Source organism: Pyrus communis, chromosome 14, assembly GCF_963583255.1.
Source record: "Pyrus communis chromosome 14, drPyrComm1.1, whole genome shotgun sequence".
In the NCBI taxonomy this organism is placed as follows: domain Eukaryota; kingdom Viridiplantae; phylum Streptophyta; class Magnoliopsida; order Rosales; family Rosaceae; genus Pyrus; species Pyrus communis.
Window position 1 is genome coordinate 4,577,054 of NC_084816.1, and position 21,793 is coordinate 4,598,846.

The following is a 21,793-nucleotide window of genomic DNA, read 5'->3' on the forward strand; positions in this document are numbered from 1 at the left end:
TCTCACGAAACATTTTTCGCGAGCATTAAGGAAATCTTTACAATGTATTCGGAAGCGAATTTACAATTGATTAAGCAACAAATGTATATTTAGTATAATATTTAAGCCGAGAAGTGAAAAATATAGAGATGTTAAAATGTATACTTAGTGTATATTTTTTTTAATTTTATTTTAAATTATATATGTTAAAATCACCTGTATGTGAGTCTAAAACAAAAAATAACAAAATTTTGTTTTGTTAAATAGTCTTTCACCCTCTTTTGACTGACAAAGAGGTTTCTATTGATATATTAGATAAAAGAAAAATTAACAAAAAAACAAAGGTTCAAATATCTTTAAATTTAGGTTTTAAATCGTTGATTAAAATTGTTTAAATACAAATTATAATAGATTTTACACGAAAAAAAAATATCTTGTGAAGAACATGATTATGATAGTTTGTTGTAGTGGTAAGAGAAATAAAAGAAAAATTAACAAAAATGATTCAAATTCTTGGGGTGCCAGAAAGTCAAGTTCTTCAGAATATATTTTTTCGTGCGTGGAGCCCGACTCTTTTTCTGAGCACCCAAGAGTTTGCCACGTTCTGCGTGCACGAAGTCTGCCACGTCTTGTGCCTGGGTTCACCTTGTTCTACATGTGAGGTGTCTGCATCCTTTTTCTTGCCAGAAGCCCACCCCTATTTGTGTCCATGAAGTCCACGTCATTTTGGCGTGCACCGAGCCCGCTTAACACAACGTGCATGGCATACACCACGTCGTTTGCCTTGTTTTGCATGCCAGAAGCCCGCCAATTTTTCTGTGAGCAGAGCCGGCCTTGTTTTGCGTGCCATGGTTCACCTCGTTCTGCGTGAGTTAAGTCTGCCTCGTTTTGCATGTGCTAAGCCCGCTTAACACCCATATTTTTTTTTACAAAAATGCAAACTTTTTATTTTCGCAAGATATTTTTCCTAAGCATTAAGTTAAACTTTTGAAGGAATTTGGAAGCAGTTTTACGGTTTATTGAGCAACAAATGTATATTTAGCAGAATATTTAAGCCGAAAACTAAATAAATAAGTGAAAAATATAGTATTGTCCAATGGGGTTCTACATTCAAGAATCTCAACGGAAAGTCTCACCTTAATTTCGAAAACTTCACAGTGAGGCGAAGGTGAAAATAAATAGATTAAACGGTAATTTATGTACGAATTTACAAAACCCATTGATAACCGTGACTGTGTATAATTAACTTTGTGTTGCTTAATTGTTTTGTTGAATCGGCTTTGTATTATTAATTATTATGCATGCCTACTTATCGTACAGACCAAGGCAGCTAGATTTGTATTAGGGAAATATCATCGCGAGACGAAGAAATCGGGGCCAATTCCACTTCACTTGATTAAGATTTAACTACCAGCATCATCAATGAAGAGAAATATGTCAGTGACAATGGAGAAATGAATCTTTTTGGGATCTAAAATGCTATGGACAAATGAAGGCATTGCCTACAATTGTAGTTTGTTACACTATTAATTTCCTACATTATCAAGTTTCTAAGGTCTATTGTATATAGAGTTTGATGAGTTTTCATAGAGTTATGAATACATAGATTTTGAATGAGTTTACTTGATTTCCATAGAATTCACCTGGATTTAGATTGAATTCTACATAAATTTTAATGGGGTTTGTGAGACTTTTATCATGGACTTTAATAGAGATACGTGGATTGTCATGAACTTTTTAATTACCAATTTATTAATAGAGTTTTTTCTTTTTGAAATTTGCACATTGTATGAAATAGTGATTATGACCATGACAAGTGATTGTATGAGTTGGTGGAAGTGTCATGTGATGAATTTTGGCAATATGGTGGTAGTAAAGGTGGTGTCTTGGTGGCGACGATAATAATAGGGGTGGAAATAGTGGCGGCAGCATGGTGTGGGGTGTGGTGGAGGAGTAGGGGTGGGGTGGTGATGACGATGGTAGAGGTGGTTGTCATGATGAAGGTGGTGTCGATGGTGGTCATGGTGGTGGTGATGACGACACTAAAAGGTGGTCGTAGAAGGTTGTAGTATGATGGTGATGATCATGACAAGATGGTGGAAATGGGACCTTGGTGGCACTCTTCGTAAGGTGGTAGTAATTGAGGTGGCATGGGGGTGGAGGTGACTGTGGGGATGATGCTCAATGACGGTGGTGAAGGCGATGATAACAATAGTGGCGATGGGACTGGTTATGGTAAAAAGACAATAGCGACATGGCGGTGGAAGGATATTTATTGCATTATGATGGAGTATTTATAAAAAATGAATAAATAAAATCCATAAAAATCCTCAGGGTAGAAGTTGAATTTGATTTGACAATAAACAAACTATATAAAAGCACTCAACACCCATCCAACTCCATGACTTTTAAAATCCTTTAAAATCAATGAAATTTTGAATACATCTAAATTTTGTAGACTCGTAAAAAGTCATAATTGAATACCATAAGATTTTCCTAAGCTTTTTAGAAGTCATAAAAAGTCTTTATTCAATAAGACGTATGTCTGGAATACACGTAGATTTCATAATCAATCAAAGTCAATCAAACTTCATATATAATACAACGGCTAAATCAAAGGTTATAATTATTCTAATTTGGGGTAGTACGTAATTGGTTGACTCAAATCTAATGGTTACTATATACAATGCATTGCCTTCCATTGACGTGATGCTGCCTTGGTTGAAGCTTTGGATGCAAGGTTGGGGATCCGTTTGTCTTTGGAGAAGTATTTTGATCACATTATCCTGGAAAGTGATCCTCTTCAGTTACTGTAGGCAGTGGGTAGTCTCCGATAAGATCACTCCAATCTCAGCCCCGTGATAGATGACATTAAATATGGCTTGAGATCCTTCTCCAACTTCCTTGTCACTCACGCTCGACAGACATCTAATGTCGTAGCGCTTAGATTGGCCAAATTGACTTATTTTTTTAGCATAAATTCTTTTAGTTTGACGAGCTTCCGGTGTTATCCATGATGCATTAATTGATGTATGTACCGTTTCGTTTAAAAAATAAAATAAAATATTATGAATATTATGTGACAATTGGGATTGGCATATTTTGTGAAATCAAATCGGATGATCCAACTTAATCGGTTGTATGAAGAAGAAGTGCAAAATGACATTTTCAGATTGTCACTTATAACAGCTTTCAAAATAGAAACAAACTGGGTTGAATTGAGATTGTGATTATGCACCCAATCTGAAGATATTCTCTTATATGGTTTAGGGGTTTAACAATGGAGGTTATATATTGTAAATTTTGAATCAATTATAGCTCTTTATTGTAACATCTTTACAATTTCTAAATCTGGAGATAATCGTTGATTAAAGGAATATGTACTCCTTTTTGCATCTAATTTCAAATCTTCTTCCCTATAACATCGTCTTCTTTTAATGAAGTTTTCGGTGACAAAGCAAAAAAATACATACTTCTCAATTGGCGTGAGCTCCACTTTAGACTCAAATCTTATATTAGAACTCAAATTTAAATTTTAATACGACTCAAAAATCATACATGAATGTTAAGTTCTGAAGCATTATATTCAAATATAATCAGAGTCCAAAATTTTTCAGTGCATTGGGATAGCATGAACTGAGGTCATGTAATCCAAGAAATGAACCAAATCATCTTGCTTGCTCTGCACGGTAGCTACAGCAATGCCAAGTCTCATCATGAATAGGTGTTGATGCAATGGGACCAACCCTAATGGTCAAAGAAGTTGACAGATGACAGAAGAGCCGGTCGGGGGAACATTACATTTACCGTCCGGCCCAAAACTGATATGTTTCCTCTCTTTTGACTCTCAAAGCAGGCTCATCAGTTTGAACAATGCAGGGAAAGGTCAGCATCTTGGGCTGCAAATCTGAAATCCCATACTTCACCAATGTGGCCACCACACTTAAAATATTTTATCCCACACTCAATCCTCCCTCTCCAACAATAACTCTTCCTCACACACACTCTTGTACACTAACAATTAAGTTGTACGTGACAATCGAACGAGTGGGTAACTGTTAGTCGTTGATGAGTACGAGTATCACACGTATCTACCACTGACAATCACCAAGTACAACAACATTGTACTTGGCATACTAAAATTTTTGCTATTGGGATCAAAGATGTAGCCCAAATCCATACAACTGTTTGTCTTCCTTCCCAACCCAATAGTCCATACTTACGTCACTTTGCCCTTGCTCGTCATATACCTCAACACTCTTTGGGAACTTTTGTCAAACAGCATACACCATAACAAGCTTCTACGAAATTTTGGAACATATCGGTAGCAAAATGAGCGAGTAGGGGTAATAATCTTCACTCGCCCTTAAACGAATCCATCACAACTTAGACGCGCCATGAGCGTGGACTACTGTACTTTACATTCCTCTCAATAATGTGACTGAATCTAACCATGTGACAACATTTCGTACAAAATTGACTTTACCATGCGCCTGTTAACATATTCCTGAACACCACATTATTCAAATCCACAGGCCGCCAGTTCTCTCTCCCCACCTTGTCTCTAAACGCTTTTGCAGTTTTGCTACTACAAAACAAATTTGAATCTCTCTTTTTCTTTTGTCACTGCATTTTTCATCCTTCTTTTTTCACTTTTTTCCAACTTGAAAGTTGAAACTCCACCAGACCAAAACCCCACTCACTCACTCACTAATTTCTTCCAATTTCAATCATGAAGTTACTAGTTTCTTCCCCTTCTTTTTCGTCATGCTCATCATCATCCACCACCACTGCTTTTGATGCAACAATGTGCAGTTCGAAAAGCGCCACCCCCGGCTGCATTGCCGGAATTTTGCGCAGAATTCTATGCTATGGTAGCTTCCCCACATACCCTTCTGACCACATCACAGAAGAAGAAGAAGAAAATTCTGTGGAATCTAGTTCCAAGGATCAAGATTTCAATTCCAATGAGAAAACAGGGGAGAAAACAGAGATCTCTGCCACTCCAAGCATGGTGGCAAGGCTGATGGGATTGGATTCAATTCCAGATGACAACTTGGTCAGCAGCCAATCAACCCAAAATTCAGTTTCACGCAGCAAATCGATGAATTCTGCTGACCGGTTCGATGGATGTGACTCAATGCAGCATCACCGGGTAAAGTCGAGTCAATCATTTAGAGAGATGCCTACATTTTTTGAGCTAGATAATGAGGAATTCTTTGTTCTCACCTTTGAGAGTGAGAGGAAAAGCAAGGAAACAAAAACAAAAGGGAGGAAATGTGAAAAGGAACAGAACGAAAAAACCGAAAACAGAAGAAAAAGAAAGGCAGAGAAGAAGAAGCAACTTCAAGAAGGACAAAGCAGAAGGACCTTGAAAGATTTGAATGGGAGAGAGATGATGAGAAGCAGAAGCACTTCAGATAGAAGCACTTCTGATGAAGATTCAAAAAGTACTTCAATTGCTACAAAGACGATAGAGAAGAAGAAGACTACATGTGATGTGCTTAAAAATGTAGAATCTGAGTTCAGCTCAGAAGATTTAACCCCGGTTTCGATTCTCGATTGTGGTCAATTTCTTGTTGATCCGGAAGTCCTTTCTTCAGGTTTGTCTCCTCAATTTTGTAGGCCATTTTTCAACTTGAGTTGCACTATTTGTTTCAGTCATTTGCAAATTATTTAAGTACGGTTTTAACTTTGAAGCAAAAATAGAATTAGAGGGACGCTAAACAAAAAAATAAAGGGGTTTCTTTAAACTTAATATTATATATAGGGATTAGCGTTTGTTTAGTGTTTTTGCTGTTATGTTTTTTATTTTATTTTTTTAATTCGGTGGTTAAACTACCTAGAATTACTCAAAAATTAGAGTCGATTTCAAATTGGTACTTGAACTTTGATCCATCAACAAACTCGTACAAAAACTCAGAAAACCCTACCCTTGACTACATCCATCAGCCAAACCCTACTCATAAATATTAAACCACCTAGCAGATGTGGGCGTAGCCGTGTGGCCCGTGTTAGCTAGAGGGAATGTGCTTCTCCCATGTCTTCAACTTCAAATCTTCTCTCTGCAATTTAAATTAGTTTAAAATAAAATATCGTTATATGTATTAAAATTAATATTTTTCTTGTGACAGAAGAAGATCCAAGTTTAGCCAATTCATGCAAAGAAAATTGTCCAAATGGTGATGCAATAAGAACAAAGACAAGACAAGGCAATCGTCTTGGACCAAAGAAGAAAGAATTTCACAGAGCAAAGCATATTGGGATGTGGAGTGAGATTTATAGGCTGACTGAAGCTGAATTGGTCGGTTCAAATTGGATCATAAAAAACAAAGGCACGTGGAATTTTGAAGCTATATCTGCAGGCATTGGTGCAGATTTCGAGTCACAGATTCTTGGTCAATTATTAGACGAGCTTGTAGATCAATTTGCTGATTTTCCCATGGAAATTCAGAACCTGTAAGATGTACAACCTTTGTAAATTTTGGCATCAAAATAAATCAAATCAACCAACAAAATATTGTATTTATTAGAAGCATAGATTTTCTTCGTTCAAGCGATAGTAAATCTGTCTTAATTAAATTTAAATTATGAAGAGTTAGATTTGAACTTCGATGCAGAGGGATAGAGACATTATCTCAGTAGCATGAAGAATGTTTCAAACACAAGGGAATGTATCAATTAGTCATGTGATAAGTGTTGTACGACTTACCGACATATCTTAATTGTAGGGCAGATTCTTTCTCGAGCTTGCATTATAACGATGCTTAATTAATTCTTATCCTCTGTACTTAAAGTAGGAACATCTTCCCTTGGATTATTACGACTTAGCCACCAGGGTTCCAAGAGAGGCAGTTCCTGGTCAAGTAATTGAAGCAACAAATTTTCGTTTAAATTTTATGGTCAAGTTTCAAGAGAAATAACCTTGAGTTGGTAAACTAGAGTAAATAAATATTCATGGAGATCTCCATCAAGATAGAAACTTCGGCACGACTGCCTGACTAAGATAACTTTTAAAATGATTAAGACCAGCGTGAGGTAGAGTAAGACCAAAATTTAGAGTCTTAAAGCTTTGTGTGAAGGAATGTTGGGCAGTCAAGCATCAATACATGCAAAAAATAAGTATAGCGGGATGACAATGCTTTGCTGAATGTGTGGGCATATGAACAAGGACATGATTAAGAATGAGGATATGTGAAGTAAAGTAGGAGTAGTCATAATTGAAGATAAGAGAAAATCATTCAAGGTGATTTGAACATGTGAAACAAAGACCTACAAATGCACTAATTAGAAAATACGATCATGAATATGGAGTACTTGAAGTTAACAGAAGATTTGGCATAAAATCGAGCACAATAACATTCTAAGATTCATACAATCAAACTTTGTTGTTATTCTGTCGAGGAAAAAATGCTTTCTTGTTTTGAAAATTAAAAGGTGGGTGAATCCCCCCATATCAACCTTTATTAAGGGAGGTTTTTTATTAGTTTAGTAGTAATAAAGTAGGTAGTTTAACCTCAATCTAAAAGGGTACATGTGTTGTGATATTACTGTTTGAAGATGAGTGGGTAGAAACTTTAGAATATCAAATTCCCTGGATTTAAGGTATAGTGTTGATACTTGTGGGCCAAGGCATCTCTGGGTGTTGGGACTGAAGCCACTAATCCTTTCTTTATCTAGTGCTCATGCCACTAGCAATTACCCAACTCCTAAAAAGCAGATTGAAAGGTGGAAAAAGTACAGAGATTAGGAAGATTGGGAAGAGATTCACCTATTGGAAAGCCAAAAAGCAATATGCAGATTTCAGGAAAAGATCGATTAACGGAAGTGATTTTCACCCAATTTTGTCATCTTTACGCTCCAGTGTAGTTTTTAACTGTTAGATTGAATGAATCAAAAGAGAATCAACGGATATAAACGAATATGAGTGTGAAAAAAAAGGTGTGGAAATCCTTTTTTCGGTAAGTTAAAAAGTCTTAAAAGCTGGATACTTCTGATTGCACAAGATTGGGAGGTGGGTTAGGGGGAATTGTATTTCCAAGTTCAAACGGGAAGGAAAGGTTTTCCCATGTCATCGTGTGCGTACGTGTCACACCACACATCTCATCTCTCTTTCATCGTCTAATCACAAGATAACACATCTCATGTCTCTTTCATCATGTAATCATAGGATGAGAAATAGTGATGCACGAGTATAAACACTCGATGACACCCAAGATTCTCAATATCTTTCTGTTGACAAGTAAATGTAGACAGAAAATTCAGCATGATAAACATAAAGTTGGCCAAATGGATATGAATATTATGAATTTATGAATAATTCATCAGTGTAAGAGCTGGTGATACATATAAGGTTATACAGTCGACCAAAAACATCTTAATTAACTTGATAATTAATGATCTCATTGGGGAAAGGCTATCTCATGTTCTTCAGCATCTTTCAGCTTGAGTTTCACATGGAGATTACAGTGAAGACGAACTAATTAAAAGGAAACACTACGTACAGAACTTGCATTCTGCACTGACTTATCTCTCTTCTCCGTCGGGTTATTTCCTCTCTTCTCCGGTTTCCTTCAACCTACTTACGATGAATACGATAAAAAATTTTAAAATGGCTAAAGAAAATAACATAGTTAAACGTCAACGAAAAGAGCACTCCGGGGATTCATCAATTTAAGCCACCATCTGCTCCTGCTCAAAGTACAGCTGCTCCACCCAAGCGGGGAGCATTTCTGGACCTCCGTTGTTAGGGTTATGCTGCTGCTGCTGCTGATCCTCGAAACCAAATTGCCCACGTTGTTGCGAGGGTTGAGGTCCATCCTTGACAAGAGATTGAACCCATGATACATCAGGTTCATCACCATGTGTTGGCATAGTGGATGAAGCTGTTGGGAAACTGCTTCCGTTGCTTCGGATTCCAAAAGAAGCAGATTTCCTCAGCTTGTTCAGCTCTTCCCCCTGCATACCCCAGTCTAATTTGCCTCCAGGTGAGCCCCAATCTGAAAGGTTAGAGGGCCTTAATGTTCCAAAATCAGCAGAAGAAGAAACTCCAGTGTTACGGTTGCCAGCACTACGCTCAATGAAACTCTGACTCCTGTTTGCAAATGCAGCTGACCTTGAACTAAAAACAGCAGCTGCACTAGATGCATCAACTCCAAACATCGAAGAAGCCCTTCCAGGAGAGGATGAGAGGCTGGCAGAGTAACTGGGACGGGCCTGCAGGTTCATGTTTTGGCGCATCCCAGTTGGAGAATGTAACTGGGATGCTGTTGAATCACGCGAAAGGCCATTAAATTGAGGCAAAATTGCAGGATCAACAGATCCAAAAATGTCGTCAAGGTTAGTAGGGTTCACTCCTCCCAGGCTATTCAATTCCCCTGTTCGATTCCCAGAGGCAGAAAAGGGCGATGCAGGAGACAAGCTATTGTTCCAGTTAGATGGGGACCCAGATATCTCATCTATCAAGCGTTGCTGCCTTCGGCGATCCTTCTCCAGGCTAAGCATGTCAATGTCAAAATCCATATCTCTAGCACTAAGAGTAGATTTCAACCTGCTACCTGGGAGCTGCAAGGTAGGGGGTGCAAAGTTTGGATTGTTTTGCCACATGAAACCACTCCTAGGAGAAGAAGGTCCAGTGGGAGTCATGGGCGGAGTTGACGTAGGAGGAATCATCATGGATGGAGAATTGAGGGAAAGTGGGGTAATTGACCCCATATCCAGAGAAGCACCACTGGCTGAGAATGACCTCGGAGAAGGCACAGCAGAACCTGTCGAAGCATACAAGGGACGAAGCTCTTCCGGCTTGTGAGCAAAGAAACATACCCTTCTTGTGCATCCTGTCTCGTCCTTACAAAGACGTGTGCGGTACTGGGCAGGGTGAAGCCAACATTCAAAAATACCATGTGCATATTCACAATCATCTCCCTGCCTGCAGGTCCCCTTTCTGAACTCCGGGCAAGGAACACAGCTGTAATGATATTTCCTTGGATCACGCCGCCTTGCATTTTCTCCAGGGTGGACAAATGGGCACTCTGTCCAGTCGTGTGAGTAAGCCCTAGAGCAAGGCTTAACCTTGAAAGTATACATTCTAAACTCATCTGTGCTATAAATCCCATTCTTGATATCTGGAAGAGAGAGATCAACAGGATACTCTTTCCTCTCCGTTCCATCTTTCGAAGCACGAGGAGTTGTAATCTCTTTCTGTTCTTGAGCTTCTGTCTCATTAATCATTTGCTCCGAGAAGTCAAAAGGTTCATCAATACTGGGAACACCCTTGAGCATGCCCTCCAAAGCTTTCTTATTCGAATTGAAGCTCGAACCATAAGCAGATGCGATCAAGTCACCAGCTTGGTTTCCATTAGCATCAAGAGCACTCGAATCAGCAGAAGCATCAAGCAAGAGCTTGACAACCTCTGCCGAAGCAGCAGAGCCACCAGCAACAGCACAATGAAGAGCAGTGGCTCTATCTGAACCGCAGGATCTATTAACATTAACAAGACACAATTGAAGAATATAATTCAACACGTTCTTGCTACCGAACATAGCAGCGATCATGAGGGGCGTCCTCTCCTCAAACCCCAACTTCTTCGATCCAATCAGCCTCCCGTACCAATAGCTCGCCTCATCAACATCATGACCCTCTTCTTCGACAGCCCTTTTGAACCCTTCAAGATCATCGCAGGCTGCTAGTTCAAGCAAAATCGAAAAGCTATACCGCATCCCTTCTTGTTTCTCACGCTCCATGACCATATCAGTGGAAGAAGGTTTCCTCTTGGAACCACTGCACATGGATCTCAAGACAGTCTCTTCCTATAAAAAGAACACATCAATTCAAACACCTTCTGTCAGCAAGATCACAAGCATGGGCACTTAATGGAGGAAAAAGATACACGAACAAAGAGCGAAATTCAATCATCCAAAGGCATAAAAAAAAAAAATTCATAAAGATCGATTCGAAAAGGTGTGCTACGGATTTGATCAAAACATAAAAATTCAAACTTTGGTGTCATCATTTAACCATATTATCAACACGCACATGTTACCCAATTTCAAGCAAAAACTGAAACAGAAATCTGTTACAAACACAGCCCCTCATAACAAATACACCCCCAACTTGTTTGGTTGCCAGGAAACTGGGAAAAGAAAATTCACATACAGCTCTCTCTCTCTCTCTCTCTCTCTCTCTCTCTCTCTCTCTCTCTCTCTCTCTCTCTCTCTCTACCCCCTTCTAGTAAACCAATCCACAACTCAACTCTTACACAAATTCTTCTACTCCCAAACTTCTAATCCCAATAAATAACAAAACCCATCAAAGTAAAAGAGAACTAAAATTCAATTAAACTCAATTCTTTTACTTCTTTCTTCCAACTTTTTTAATCCCCAACAAATAACAAACAAACCCATCAAAGAAAAAGAACCAAACTTTCATTCAGAACACCCATTTTCTCAAGAACCAAACAGAAAAATCAACAAAAACTTCCAGAAAACAAAAACCCAAGTGGTATTACACACCAAATTATCGAATTAAACAAAGAAAACACACAAAAATTAAAGAGCACGGGCATACCTTACTGCAGCAGAGAAATGATATACAAAGGGAGAAAGAACTCTCAGAGTTGCTCAGAAAAAACCCAACTCCTCCAACCTCCTCTTTTAACTCTACAAAAATACCAAACTATTAGCCAAGACAGAGACTTTTCGTTCCTTCCTTCTGAGTTTTTATGGTTTTTATTTTCTCCAGTAAAAATAGAAGGAGCCTACTAAATATGCAAGTGCTCTCTCTCTCTCTCTCTCTCTCTCTCCCCCCCCAACTTCTTTCTTCCAGAAAATTTTTAAAAAAAAAAAGCAAATTAAAAGAGAAGCTAATAAATTCGTTTTATTTTTAAATTCCAGTGGGTCCCGCCGTTTTTAAAATATCTAAGAGCTCACGAGTAGCGGATGGCCGCGTGTCGACGATCCTGTGGAACCGACCACACCAGAGTGATGTGTGCAGATTCCGGGACGGTCACCGCTCTTCGCCTTTTTGTCTTTACAAATGACGCGGCGATACCTCCACCGTCCGTTATCCGAGGAGGAAAAGAACCAATTCGCTTCTAGATCATCATAGTTTTTTGCCCACTGTCACTGAAACATAAACGACTGAGATATCTTATAGGTTGGTAATTTTGAATCAATGTGTTGGGAGGGGAGGAGATTCCTTCCAATCAATTAATAATTTTTTAAAAACTTCTTATTTGTAATCGTTAAATTAAATTTTAATGATTTAAATTAATTAATTGGTGGGTTCTGATGGGAGAGAGATGGGGATCTCTTCCCTGTTGGGAGTGCAGTTTTTCAACTGTAAGGTCGATGATTTGTCTGTCAGCGAAGGGTTGTGGAGACGGCCGGTGAGGCTATCGGTACAGGGTGGTAGTCGTTGTCCACCGCGCACTTTGGAATTCTTGGAGCCATCGACGAATGAGAGAGGCTCGATGCTTTTTCTAGAACCCTCGCTTTCGTTTCGCCTGCAACCTAATAAATATTTGAATTTATTAAATTAAGGACGTAATAAATGGAGCAAAAAAGTCTTTTTCTTCGAATTTTTTTTTTCTGGTAGATAAATTTGGCAAAAAAAAAAAAGTCTACCATCGTGGGGCTCTCCCATTTAAGTTGTCCCCTTTTTTCTGGACTTTTTTTAAAAAAAATTAAATTGAATGGTTTGCAAATTGCCTTGTTTTCCACAATTATCTCAGCCTAATCATCGCCATCATCTTTAAACCATGTACTAATCTTCCTCTTAATTTACTCTTGCTTCATTACATATACAAGATTTTGCCTCTTAAGAGACGAGGTAAAAAGTATCATTTCTTGCTACATTCGAAAAACCGAGACCGGACATGCACTTTTGTTATTGCTTTTTTGGACGAGCGCATTTGTTATTATGGCCCAATCATTTCTGTTTCTTTTTTTTGAAAAAAAAAAAAAGTTGTAATAAATAAATAGGTTGAAATACACATGGTGAGATAAAATAAAAATTATAGACAAGTTGTAATTGTCATGATTTAGTAAGTGCTCCAATTGTGACACAATTGAATTTAATCTATATGTAATTATTTTAGTCGCCAAGAATATATATGTCATTACAAAATCCAATCAATGATTTGATTCCTTACACGTGTTTGGATGCAAAAATTATTTTAGATAGTTGTTAGACCCACCTCATTGTCTTATTTTCCCACCCATGTTATATTTACACCCATTATAAAAAAATTAAAATGTTATTTTCTCACCCACTATTATTTCTAAAATAACCCTTAATATATATATATATATATAGAAATAAAAAGTCACAGAGCTATACTTCAATTATATGATTCGACAAATCAAGATGACCCACATAAAATTTTCTTTTACCTCTTCGACAGAAACATAATCATCTACTTCTTCCAATAGAAACATCATCTTCTAAGTTCATTCTTTTTGTTTTCTCTGACTGAAAGGAGATGGGAAAGATGGGTTAGGGTTTAAGGGAGACAAATCGTCTAAACATAGCGTGAGAGTTATCATGCCCAAACTTTTTTTTTTTTTTATTAAAAAAAAAAAAAGTACTGCAAAAGGGAGTAACTAAGGTCCTTATTAGTCATTTTACAAATTGACAAATTTGTAATTAAAAAATTCATAAAAATGTGGGTGGGAAGATAAGACATTAGGATGAGAATAACAGCTCTCTTATTATAAAATGACAAAATTATATTTTTGTATATTTGTGAATTTTTTTGTCTAATTAACATAAAATAACAATGAAATTTGAATGCAGAATTTAACGTGTGTATAGAAACATTAATATATAAATGAGGGATAGTAGTTAAAAAAATATGCTAGTAGTGGTGACGGTGACGGTGATAATTGGTACCAACTAAAAATCCTGGAAGTTCCAAATTTGTGCATCATATGCTACCAAGTTAAAAATAACGTTGTCCACAATAAGAGCATCCACATGATGATTGAGCAATACACATGAAGTTTTTGGAAGCAAACTAGGGCATAATTAACATAGAAGCTCAAGAGCCATCCATTTTTGTACAAAGTATGCACATAGAAACAAATGACACTAATACATGCATGTTACAATGACAAGAGACACAATAGACTTGTATTGGTAGCACACAAAATTCATTGTCATACAACGAAACCACATCAAGTCATCACCACTCAGCAAGACCATAATACTCATTTAAGGGAACCACAACCCACTAAAGGGATACAATCAACCTAGAATTCTCAAAACTTCTATTACTCCACCCTCACAGGGCCAGAAAACTCATTGTTGTCTTAGATGTGCTACTGGAGGCTTCTGAGAAGTCAAAAATAGGAGAGCACTCATCTTGAAGTGGACTTACTACTTAAATGTTTTCAACAGTTATCCACTCCGTACTTGGTTATATAGCATTTAACGTGAGCACATTAACTAGTACACCAGAGTTATAGGAATCATTTAATATTTTTTAAAAGCCAGGAATATTAAGTTGAGTTGAAAGACAAAGAGCGAAGTGACAATTGATGACTAAGTGGACAAGCCCCATCTTATGGCTTGGTACTTTTCTTCAAAGCAAACTTTCCAACTTGAACCCAAAGACAATCGGACGGTCATCCTCCGATCCATGAACAATGGACAAATCAACGGCTCAAAGTGTGTCCCAAAAATCCAAAGCCAAATTTGACTATGCAAGTGAGAAAACGACATCAAATATTACGTGCAATACAAGATAAGCGGCATGTCGGTTTCATTTTATGTCGTTTACTTCGGTGGAAAACGACATCTTATGTGTGTGTGATCACTCTAGTTCAATCCTTTCAGCATCAAAGTTTTTAGATTCTAATTAGATATTGATACCTGGAACAGTGTATGCTTGTTTTTGGTCTCCTCTTGTTTGTTTGTTTGTTTTGGTTTTTTTTTTTACGGCTATTATTCGTATTTTGAAACAGTATTGAAAAGTATTTGAATATTCTTTGTGAAAAAGCGACGTAAAGTAGTAGAATTTCATTTCACACAACGTTCCGACACTAAAAATTAATTACTTGTATGAACACGATCGAATTACCTATCTTTAGATGATAAAAGTAAGAAAAATTATGAAGAAAATCAGCTAAAAGGAAAGGGTAATTTCAATTGTCCTTTTTTTTTCAGAAAGTGAATGCATTCACATTCACTTTCTTCCAAAATCTCAATTGTTGTTTTTTCTTTTTCATAAAGTGTGAAGGGAAAGTTGGATGACAAACAATGCACAAATGTCATGTTACTAGAGGGACAGGTGTCACTGCTGTGTGTGGTCTTTTTTTGTTTTGGGGAAAATTTAAAAAACATGGGGAGAAATGAGCAAAACAATGGAATGAGAGTGTAGAGCTCGCTTGGAATAATTTTTAAAATAACTGAAATCGTTTATAGATAAAATGTTTTTTTTGTTTCAAAAGCAATTTAAGAGGTTTTTTTTTTTAAGATTCACTTGCATTCTTACTAAAAATTTATTCAAAAAACTTCTTTCTTTTTTTTTTCTTTTTTTTTTTTTTTATCAAAAATGCTTTATTTTTTTTTTAAAATAGTTCCAAACGAGTTTTTAAATTTTATTGTATTCCCTACCTTTTTTTATTGTGTACTTTAATGTTTACACAATTACGTTGAGTTCGGATCCGGACCCAAGTGTTTTGTTCCCCAATACAGAGGAGGGGCAGAGAGTTGTTCAGAGATCCAACCCAAAACATTGACTAAAGAGGCCCAAGCACATAAACTATGGGCTGCAAGACGTTGGTATTATGGTATTCCTAGCCCACTCTATGTGGTCTAATTTACCTACCTAAGACCTTTGCCAGAAACAGTGAGCGTGGCATCAATATATTGAACACATATAGGAATCACATCTTTATAGTAGGCCGGGAAATTTGAGCATGATACAAATTTATTGAACTCATGCGTTCAAAATATCAAACTCATGAGTGTGGTACAATATATTGCACTTACACTAGTGTGGCATTATTGTTATAAAAATTAAGCTTTAGGATGCCTGACTCATATATATAGGTATCACACTCACCTCAACCACTATGAAAGGCGTAACATTACGTTATTGCTTTGAGATACCAGCACTTTGACGTCTCAATCGCATGTATATAAGTTTTTCCATCGAGTAAATAAGCTAAACTGACAATACAACACAATGCAAATTACAAAACTGAACCGTCGTAGTAGATCAACAGGAACATTTACATTCTTACAAACAAGTCACTAATACAGCACAAAATGGATTTACCAATAAATTATAGGACTGATTAGAAAAACAGAGGCTTTTCTAGTGCCAAATGCTATATGCTAAAAGCTACGGTATACGTACATGTACTTACAAAAAGCACAGTTTAGCAAAAAATTAGTCTAGACTAATTCTAGCAGGTAGGCAAACGCCGGGAGCTTGCTCGTAGACGGAAAGAGTTCCAGCAGCAGCCAGTTTCATTAGTGGATGATCATTGAGACGGAACTTCTGGCGTGCTTCAACAAAGGTTCGGCTGAGAACTTGTCCAACCCACTCCTCTACGGCTTTCTTCTTGTCCGATAACCAACCAGCTGCGAGCATCTGAACCATGACTCCGAAATCAATCTCCAGCTGAACCTCATATCCGAATATTTTCTTAAATTCATGATTGATTTCCTTCACTATTTTCTCAGCAAGTGCATCGAAATCAAATGGCTTCAAAACCACTTCTCCGTCCACTTGATTGAGGAAACCTTCCAACCAAGCTTCTGAGTTTTCGGAGATGGAGTCACTGTCACAATCTTCAGAATCTATGTTCTCATCTGTCTCCGCTACTGGCAGATTCAAATCGAGAAGGCTCCTTAATTGCTTGTTGGACCGTTTCTGTAGTTCAGAGGATTGCTCTATGGAGGCATTGGTGTCAATCAGCTTTCTTTTATTTACAGAAGAATATGGGTTCGAGGTTCCTTCTCTTGGTGAAACCGTCACAGTCATGCCCTTGCTTTGGTTGGCATCCCCATGATTCCGAATTTGCATTTGACATTTCTTGGCGGCAAGTATGATCTCCTCAGAAAATTTATGGGGTTCAATCTCTACAGAGTGGCTTTTGCTGCTCTTTTTTATAGTGGAGGTTGTCACGAAGATTATGTCGTTAATGCTGATTTCTCTCCCATGTGAGTCTGGAAACTTGCCAGTCCTAATGGCCTGGGACAAGCTCCTCTGGGCTATAAAGTCCGCCTTTTCGACATTTTCAAGGAAGACCACTGAATGAGGTCTCCTGTTTAACTCCCCTGCAACGTAATCAACAACTGTCTTACCCCTAAACTTCACATTGTAATCATCTGCGCATTCGGATTGAAAAACTGAGTTTGATTGGTAACCCCTATCTTGGGAATTCAGATCCACAGAAATTAACCTTTCTCTGGAGCCAAAAAGTATCTCAGCAAGTGCTAAAGCAAGTTTCTTCTTTCCGACTTTGTCAGGTCCAATCAAAGTCAGCCATATATCTCCTCTAACTTTTGAACCCTGATTCCTTCCACCACCAGATTTGCAATGTGCCACAGCTTGACTGATACTGCAAATGGCTTCATTTTGCCAGCCAACCTTTTCTGTGAGAACTCTCGTAAGTGATTTGATATCGCTTGGATCAATCTGCCCTCCAAGATCAGAAGCAGAGCAGGAGGAGGACTGAGCTATTTGGTGTGAACTATTTTCACTCAATGCATCAAATTCAGCAGAAATGGAACCAGAGAGGTGGCGGGAACTCCCTTTAATATCTTGTAATTGAGGACTTATTGGCCCTTGGCTGGTTGCTGCATATAATGTTCCCAATCCCAAATCTGTTGCCACAGAAGTGACCAACGCAGAAGATGTGCAGTTGGTGGGCAGATTGTGGATGGGGTAAGTAGTTCGGCAAGGACTTCCCAGTTCAACTCGCTGACCCTTTGAATCTTTTACCAATAGCTCGGACTGGAAGCTGGTATTCTCAGCATCAGAAACTACTTGCACAGGCAAGTTCTGTTTTGATAGATAATTCGTTTGCATGTCCATCGGCTGGCAGTGAAATTGAATAGCACATCCACTTTCATTTGGAGATGAGTCCTCACCACTGTTTTCTTTTCTATCCCAAACGGCTAGGGAGCCCTCAGCAGATGCAACTTGACGCCCTGCTTGATAAATGTCCACTTTAGGGAATGGTTGAGCGTGAAGATTTTGTCGGCAGAAATCATCCCATTTTTTCTGCAGTGCTGATACTGTAACATTCATTGTTGTTTTATCATCTTTGGTCTGCATGAATAATGAAACACACTTACACATATGCTTGAGCAAATACAGGTAATAGATAAAAATCCAACCAGTTACAAGAAACATGCTCGTTAAACTCCATGTGTTTGTGCGTGAAGGCATGCTTATGTGTGCACAGAAGTTATTCCAACTTGATCCATAAAATTAACTCGAAGGGGTTACACACCTTTGCTAGATCATCGCCCTTGCCAGTGCCAAGTTTGCGTATTTGTAACCAAGAAGGCAAGCTATCTGACCGCGGATCAGTTACTGAAACAGTTGATCCTACTTTCAGAACAGAAGCAACTTCTTGCTCATACTTCTCTGTGCACCCATTACAACGTCTAAACGATTGATATGTGCTGCTCAATGGATTTTTGAAGTTGGACGGTGCAGAAAAGAACCCGCCAAATGGAACGAAGGACCCCATCAAACTGTAAGTATATCATGAGCACGGAACTGTGAGATCCAACGAGCACAGAACAGTCAGACACTTAAGTGTATTACTTGGAACATACACTCTATACATTCACGCAACGTATACCACTGCTATCGACTTAAACATTATAACATGTACGTTGGGACGTGAATGCATATATGGATCAAACACTCTTCACTCTGAAATCAGTTCTATTCAAAAAGAAAATTATAAAGCCTAAACCAGAGTAATGAAATCAAACAATACTCGTCTTTGCGGTACAAAACATCATATTTTTCGCATATCAAACTCGAAACCACAACCAAATTATGCTTCAAGCAACTTCAGACACACATCAAGCATCAATCCACAAAAGAGCATATTGAGCATTTGCACTAAATACAAAAAACAGAGTTAGATAACCACCTGGATTTCGAGTAAACTCCTTCCATTGAAGCTTTAGAAGAAGTAATGGGAAGAAGATGAAGATCCCAATCCTTCTCAATCGTCGAAAACCAAAGCGAAAGCTTTGTAAACACTTCGTGGCTCGCAGCCGCGCCAATCAACCGTAATTTCCCACCATGAATCTCCAGCAAGTTCTTCAACTGCAGCACCACAAAGCACAGAGCTTCCTCCGCCACCATACCCTCACCCACTAAACCCTTCAAATCCCCAAAATTTACAATAACACCACTTCCAGCTCCAGAGCAACGCGCAGCCATTCGACCCACCTCCTCAAACTTGCAACCCATCTCCTCCTCGCTTCCGCCATTGACGACGAACTCAGAAACCTCCTTCTCAATGGATACCACGCTGAAGTTATCGATTTCAGCTGGAAAAATCCCCGCTTTACCCTTATGCAGGGCCTCGGTGAAGCTTTTCAGAGCGTCGCCGGCGCAAACGCCGATTAGCAACGGATTTTTCCCGCTCTTTCTAACCAACACGTCGGCGATTCTTCTGGAGTTCTCGTCTCTGTCTTCGAACCCGGAAAAAGGGAAGCTGAATCCGGGTCGGGCAGGGTCCGAGTCCGTTAAGTTGCACAGGAAAATGGGCGGGCACCGGGTCCGAGGAAACCGGGTGGATTGCGTGACCGGCGGGTGAATAATCGCGAACTTTATATCACAGCTCCGAAACCCGGCTTCCCCGAAGACCCGACTCACAATCGGGTCGTCCAAAATAGATAAAACAAAGTGCTTCAGCTCAACCTTCAAAAGGGACGCCGCTTGCTGCTGGCTGTGAATCTGGTGCAAGTGAAAGCTCTCCGGATGCCGCCTCTGGTTCGCCTGAGACCGCTTGATCGCCGCCATGAGCGAGTTCGAGACCGGAGGCTCATCCTGCGCCTTGGACGACGGCAACCTGTCCAAGGAAACTCCGACGGAGAGCTCGAGAGCCCGGAACTGTAGACGTGGGGAGTACGCGCTGCTCCTGGCGCGGGCGCAGGCGTCGCGGAGGGCCGAGGACGGCAAGGAAAGCAAGGCCGAGACGGCATGTAACGACGTCGTCTGGGCGTGGCTCCGCCTGCGCGCTACAACAACGGCGTCGTCCAAAGCACGTGCCGCCTCGTCCGTCAAGCATTGCCTCGCTGCGCTCACCGGCGTCGGCATCGCCGGCTAGCGTGTCTAATCAAATATAATAATATATATGCACAGATAGATAGACACCAAGACACAAAAATCCCGCCTTTCTGACAAGGAAATAAAATATGGAAAAATATTTGAGAAAGCTTCGATTAAATTATGCAATCTGCGAGGAGTATAAAATGGAGAGAGAGACAGAGAGATTTTGGTTCTGTTTGTGTTGTGTGCCGGTTGCTAAATGCCGCGGGTGTAGCAACCGTTTTAGGGCGTGGGGTGTGGCGAGGTGGTGGGACCTTGGATTAGGCATTAATACGAACTGAGCATCAGCATAAATTCGATTCTTTCTTCTCCTTCCCTTCGGCTTTTAATTGTTTTGGAAAAGTTTGGCCATGACTTCCACAATGCATAAGTGGGATTCGACATGCAAATTCAGTTATGTAAAAATACAGTCGTCCAATGCATCAGAATATGTGACATCTTCATGATTTGTACGAAAATTTTGTAGTGTATTAGCCTAATTTAATATCGAATTTGCCATTTTTTCATGAATTTGAAGGACTCATAAAGACATTTCAGTTTCTCCTGATAATTATTGTGTGTTTTCAACCACATCCTAACCACTATCGTGTGTTTCACTAGTACCAAAAATCGAACCTAAAATATATCTGTGATAGTTAAACTATAAATTTATTATACTAAACTCAACAATTGAAATCGCTCTTACACAAACATTTAAATTTTATAAATTAAAATCAAACTCAATTTTTCAGCGAAAGACAGCATAAGTGATGATTGTGAGAGGAATCAAGCACAAGATTTTTGAATGCAACGTTCTTAACTACTTTTAACCCCTATTGCTAGGGCGAAGATTGACATTTGATCCTGATGCCGTGTCCACCAGAGAAACAATACAAACGCCAGCAGATCCTCTCCAGATTCTTTTGGTGATGATCTTAGAAATCCGTAAATTGTGTCTATTTATCATACATTATGCTTTTAATTTTATTATATATTATTTATCTTTAATTTTAAATAAAAATATTTAAAATAATTTATAATCGCACGATATACGATAAATAAAAATGATTCACGAATCTTCAAGATCTTCACAAAGAGGATCCGGCAATGATCTGGATTCATACAAATGAGCCAACATGATGACATTAGCCGTCAACGTCATGGCTTTGAGCCCTTCAGAATTAGCCTTTCTTTATCTTTTGACCATTAATTTCTAAAATTGGTGATGTCAAACTGAATAATTGATAAGAGGACTAACGTAAAATATACACATCACACGTGCCATGTGTCTTTTACTTATTCCATGGCCTTTTCTCATGACTAATTTGGGATTGTTGTGTCATTTTATCAAATTGAATATGGTATGCTGTGAGAATAAATAATTATAAAAAAAAAATAATCAAATATTTTGTAAATTATATTGCAAAATATGATTTTAGCAAAAAAAAAAAAATATGAGAGTAGGATTGTCAATATGAAGGTTTAATTTATTAGTATTGTTCATCTATCTCTAATGA

General features: G+C 38.5%; 3 protein-coding genes across 3 annotated transcripts; 1 reads left to right on the forward strand and 2 right to left on the reverse strand.

The window, feature by feature from the left end:
- Positions 1 to 4,678: 4,678 nt before the first annotated feature.
- LOC137714994 (uncharacterized) lies at positions 4,679 to 6,489 on the forward strand. Its single transcript, XM_068454189.1, has 2 exons — positions 4,679 to 5,582; positions 6,114 to 6,489. The coding sequence occupies exons 1-2, from the start codon at positions 4,712 to 4,714 to the stop codon at positions 6,440 to 6,442; spliced, it is 1,200 nt and encodes a 399-aa protein (XP_068310290.1). The 5' UTR covers positions 4,679 to 4,711; the 3' UTR covers positions 6,443 to 6,489.
- A 1,777-nt stretch (positions 6,490 to 8,266) lies between these two features.
- Positions 8,267 to 11,770, reverse strand: LOC137714993 (zinc finger CCCH domain-containing protein 66-like). The gene is made up of 2 exons (XM_068454188.1): positions 11,546 to 11,770; positions 8,267 to 10,788 (listed from the first exon to the last, which is right to left on the reverse strand). Exon 2 carries the CDS (start codon positions 10,765 to 10,767, stop codon positions 8,653 to 8,655), a length of 2,115 nt encoding a protein of 704 aa, XP_068310289.1. The 5' UTR covers positions 10,768 to 10,788; positions 11,546 to 11,770; the 3' UTR covers positions 8,267 to 8,652.
- A 4,427-nt stretch (positions 11,771 to 16,197) lies between these two features.
- On the reverse strand, positions 16,198 to 20,642 carry LOC137714719 (protein SMAX1-LIKE 6-like). Its single transcript, XM_068453862.1, has 3 exons — positions 19,108 to 20,642; positions 18,451 to 18,697; positions 16,198 to 18,266 (listed from the first exon to the last, which is right to left on the reverse strand). The coding sequence occupies exons 1-3, from the start codon at positions 20,283 to 20,285 to the stop codon at positions 16,377 to 16,379; spliced, it is 3,315 nt and encodes a 1,104-aa protein (XP_068309963.1). The 5' UTR covers positions 20,286 to 20,642; the 3' UTR covers positions 16,198 to 16,376.
- Between the last annotated feature and the right edge of the window lie 1,151 nt (positions 20,643 to 21,793).

Coding starts and splice junctions, on each gene's coding strand:
- LOC137714994 (XM_068454189.1), top strand. CDS start 4,712: ATGAAGTTACTAGTTTCTTCCCCTTCTTTTTCGTCATGCTCATCATCA. Junction 5,583..6,113: donor TCCGGAAGTCCTTTCTTCAG/GTTTGTCTCCTC, acceptor TTCTTGTGACAG/AAGAAGATCCAAGTTTAGCC.
- LOC137714719 (XM_068453862.1), bottom strand. CDS start 20,285: ATGCCGACGCCGGTGAGCGCAGCGAGGCAATGCTTGACGGACGAGGCG. Junction 18,698..19,107: donor GGAGTTTACTCGAAATCCAG/GTGGTTATCTAA, acceptor ATATACTTACAG/TTTGATGGGGTCCTTCGTTC. Junction 18,267..18,450: donor AGGGCGATGATCTAGCAAAG/GTGTGTAACCCC, acceptor TTATTCATGCAG/ACCAAAGATGATAAAACAAC.
- LOC137714993 (XM_068454188.1), bottom strand. CDS start 10,767: ATGTGCAGTGGTTCCAAGAGGAAACCTTCTTCCACTGATATGGTCATG.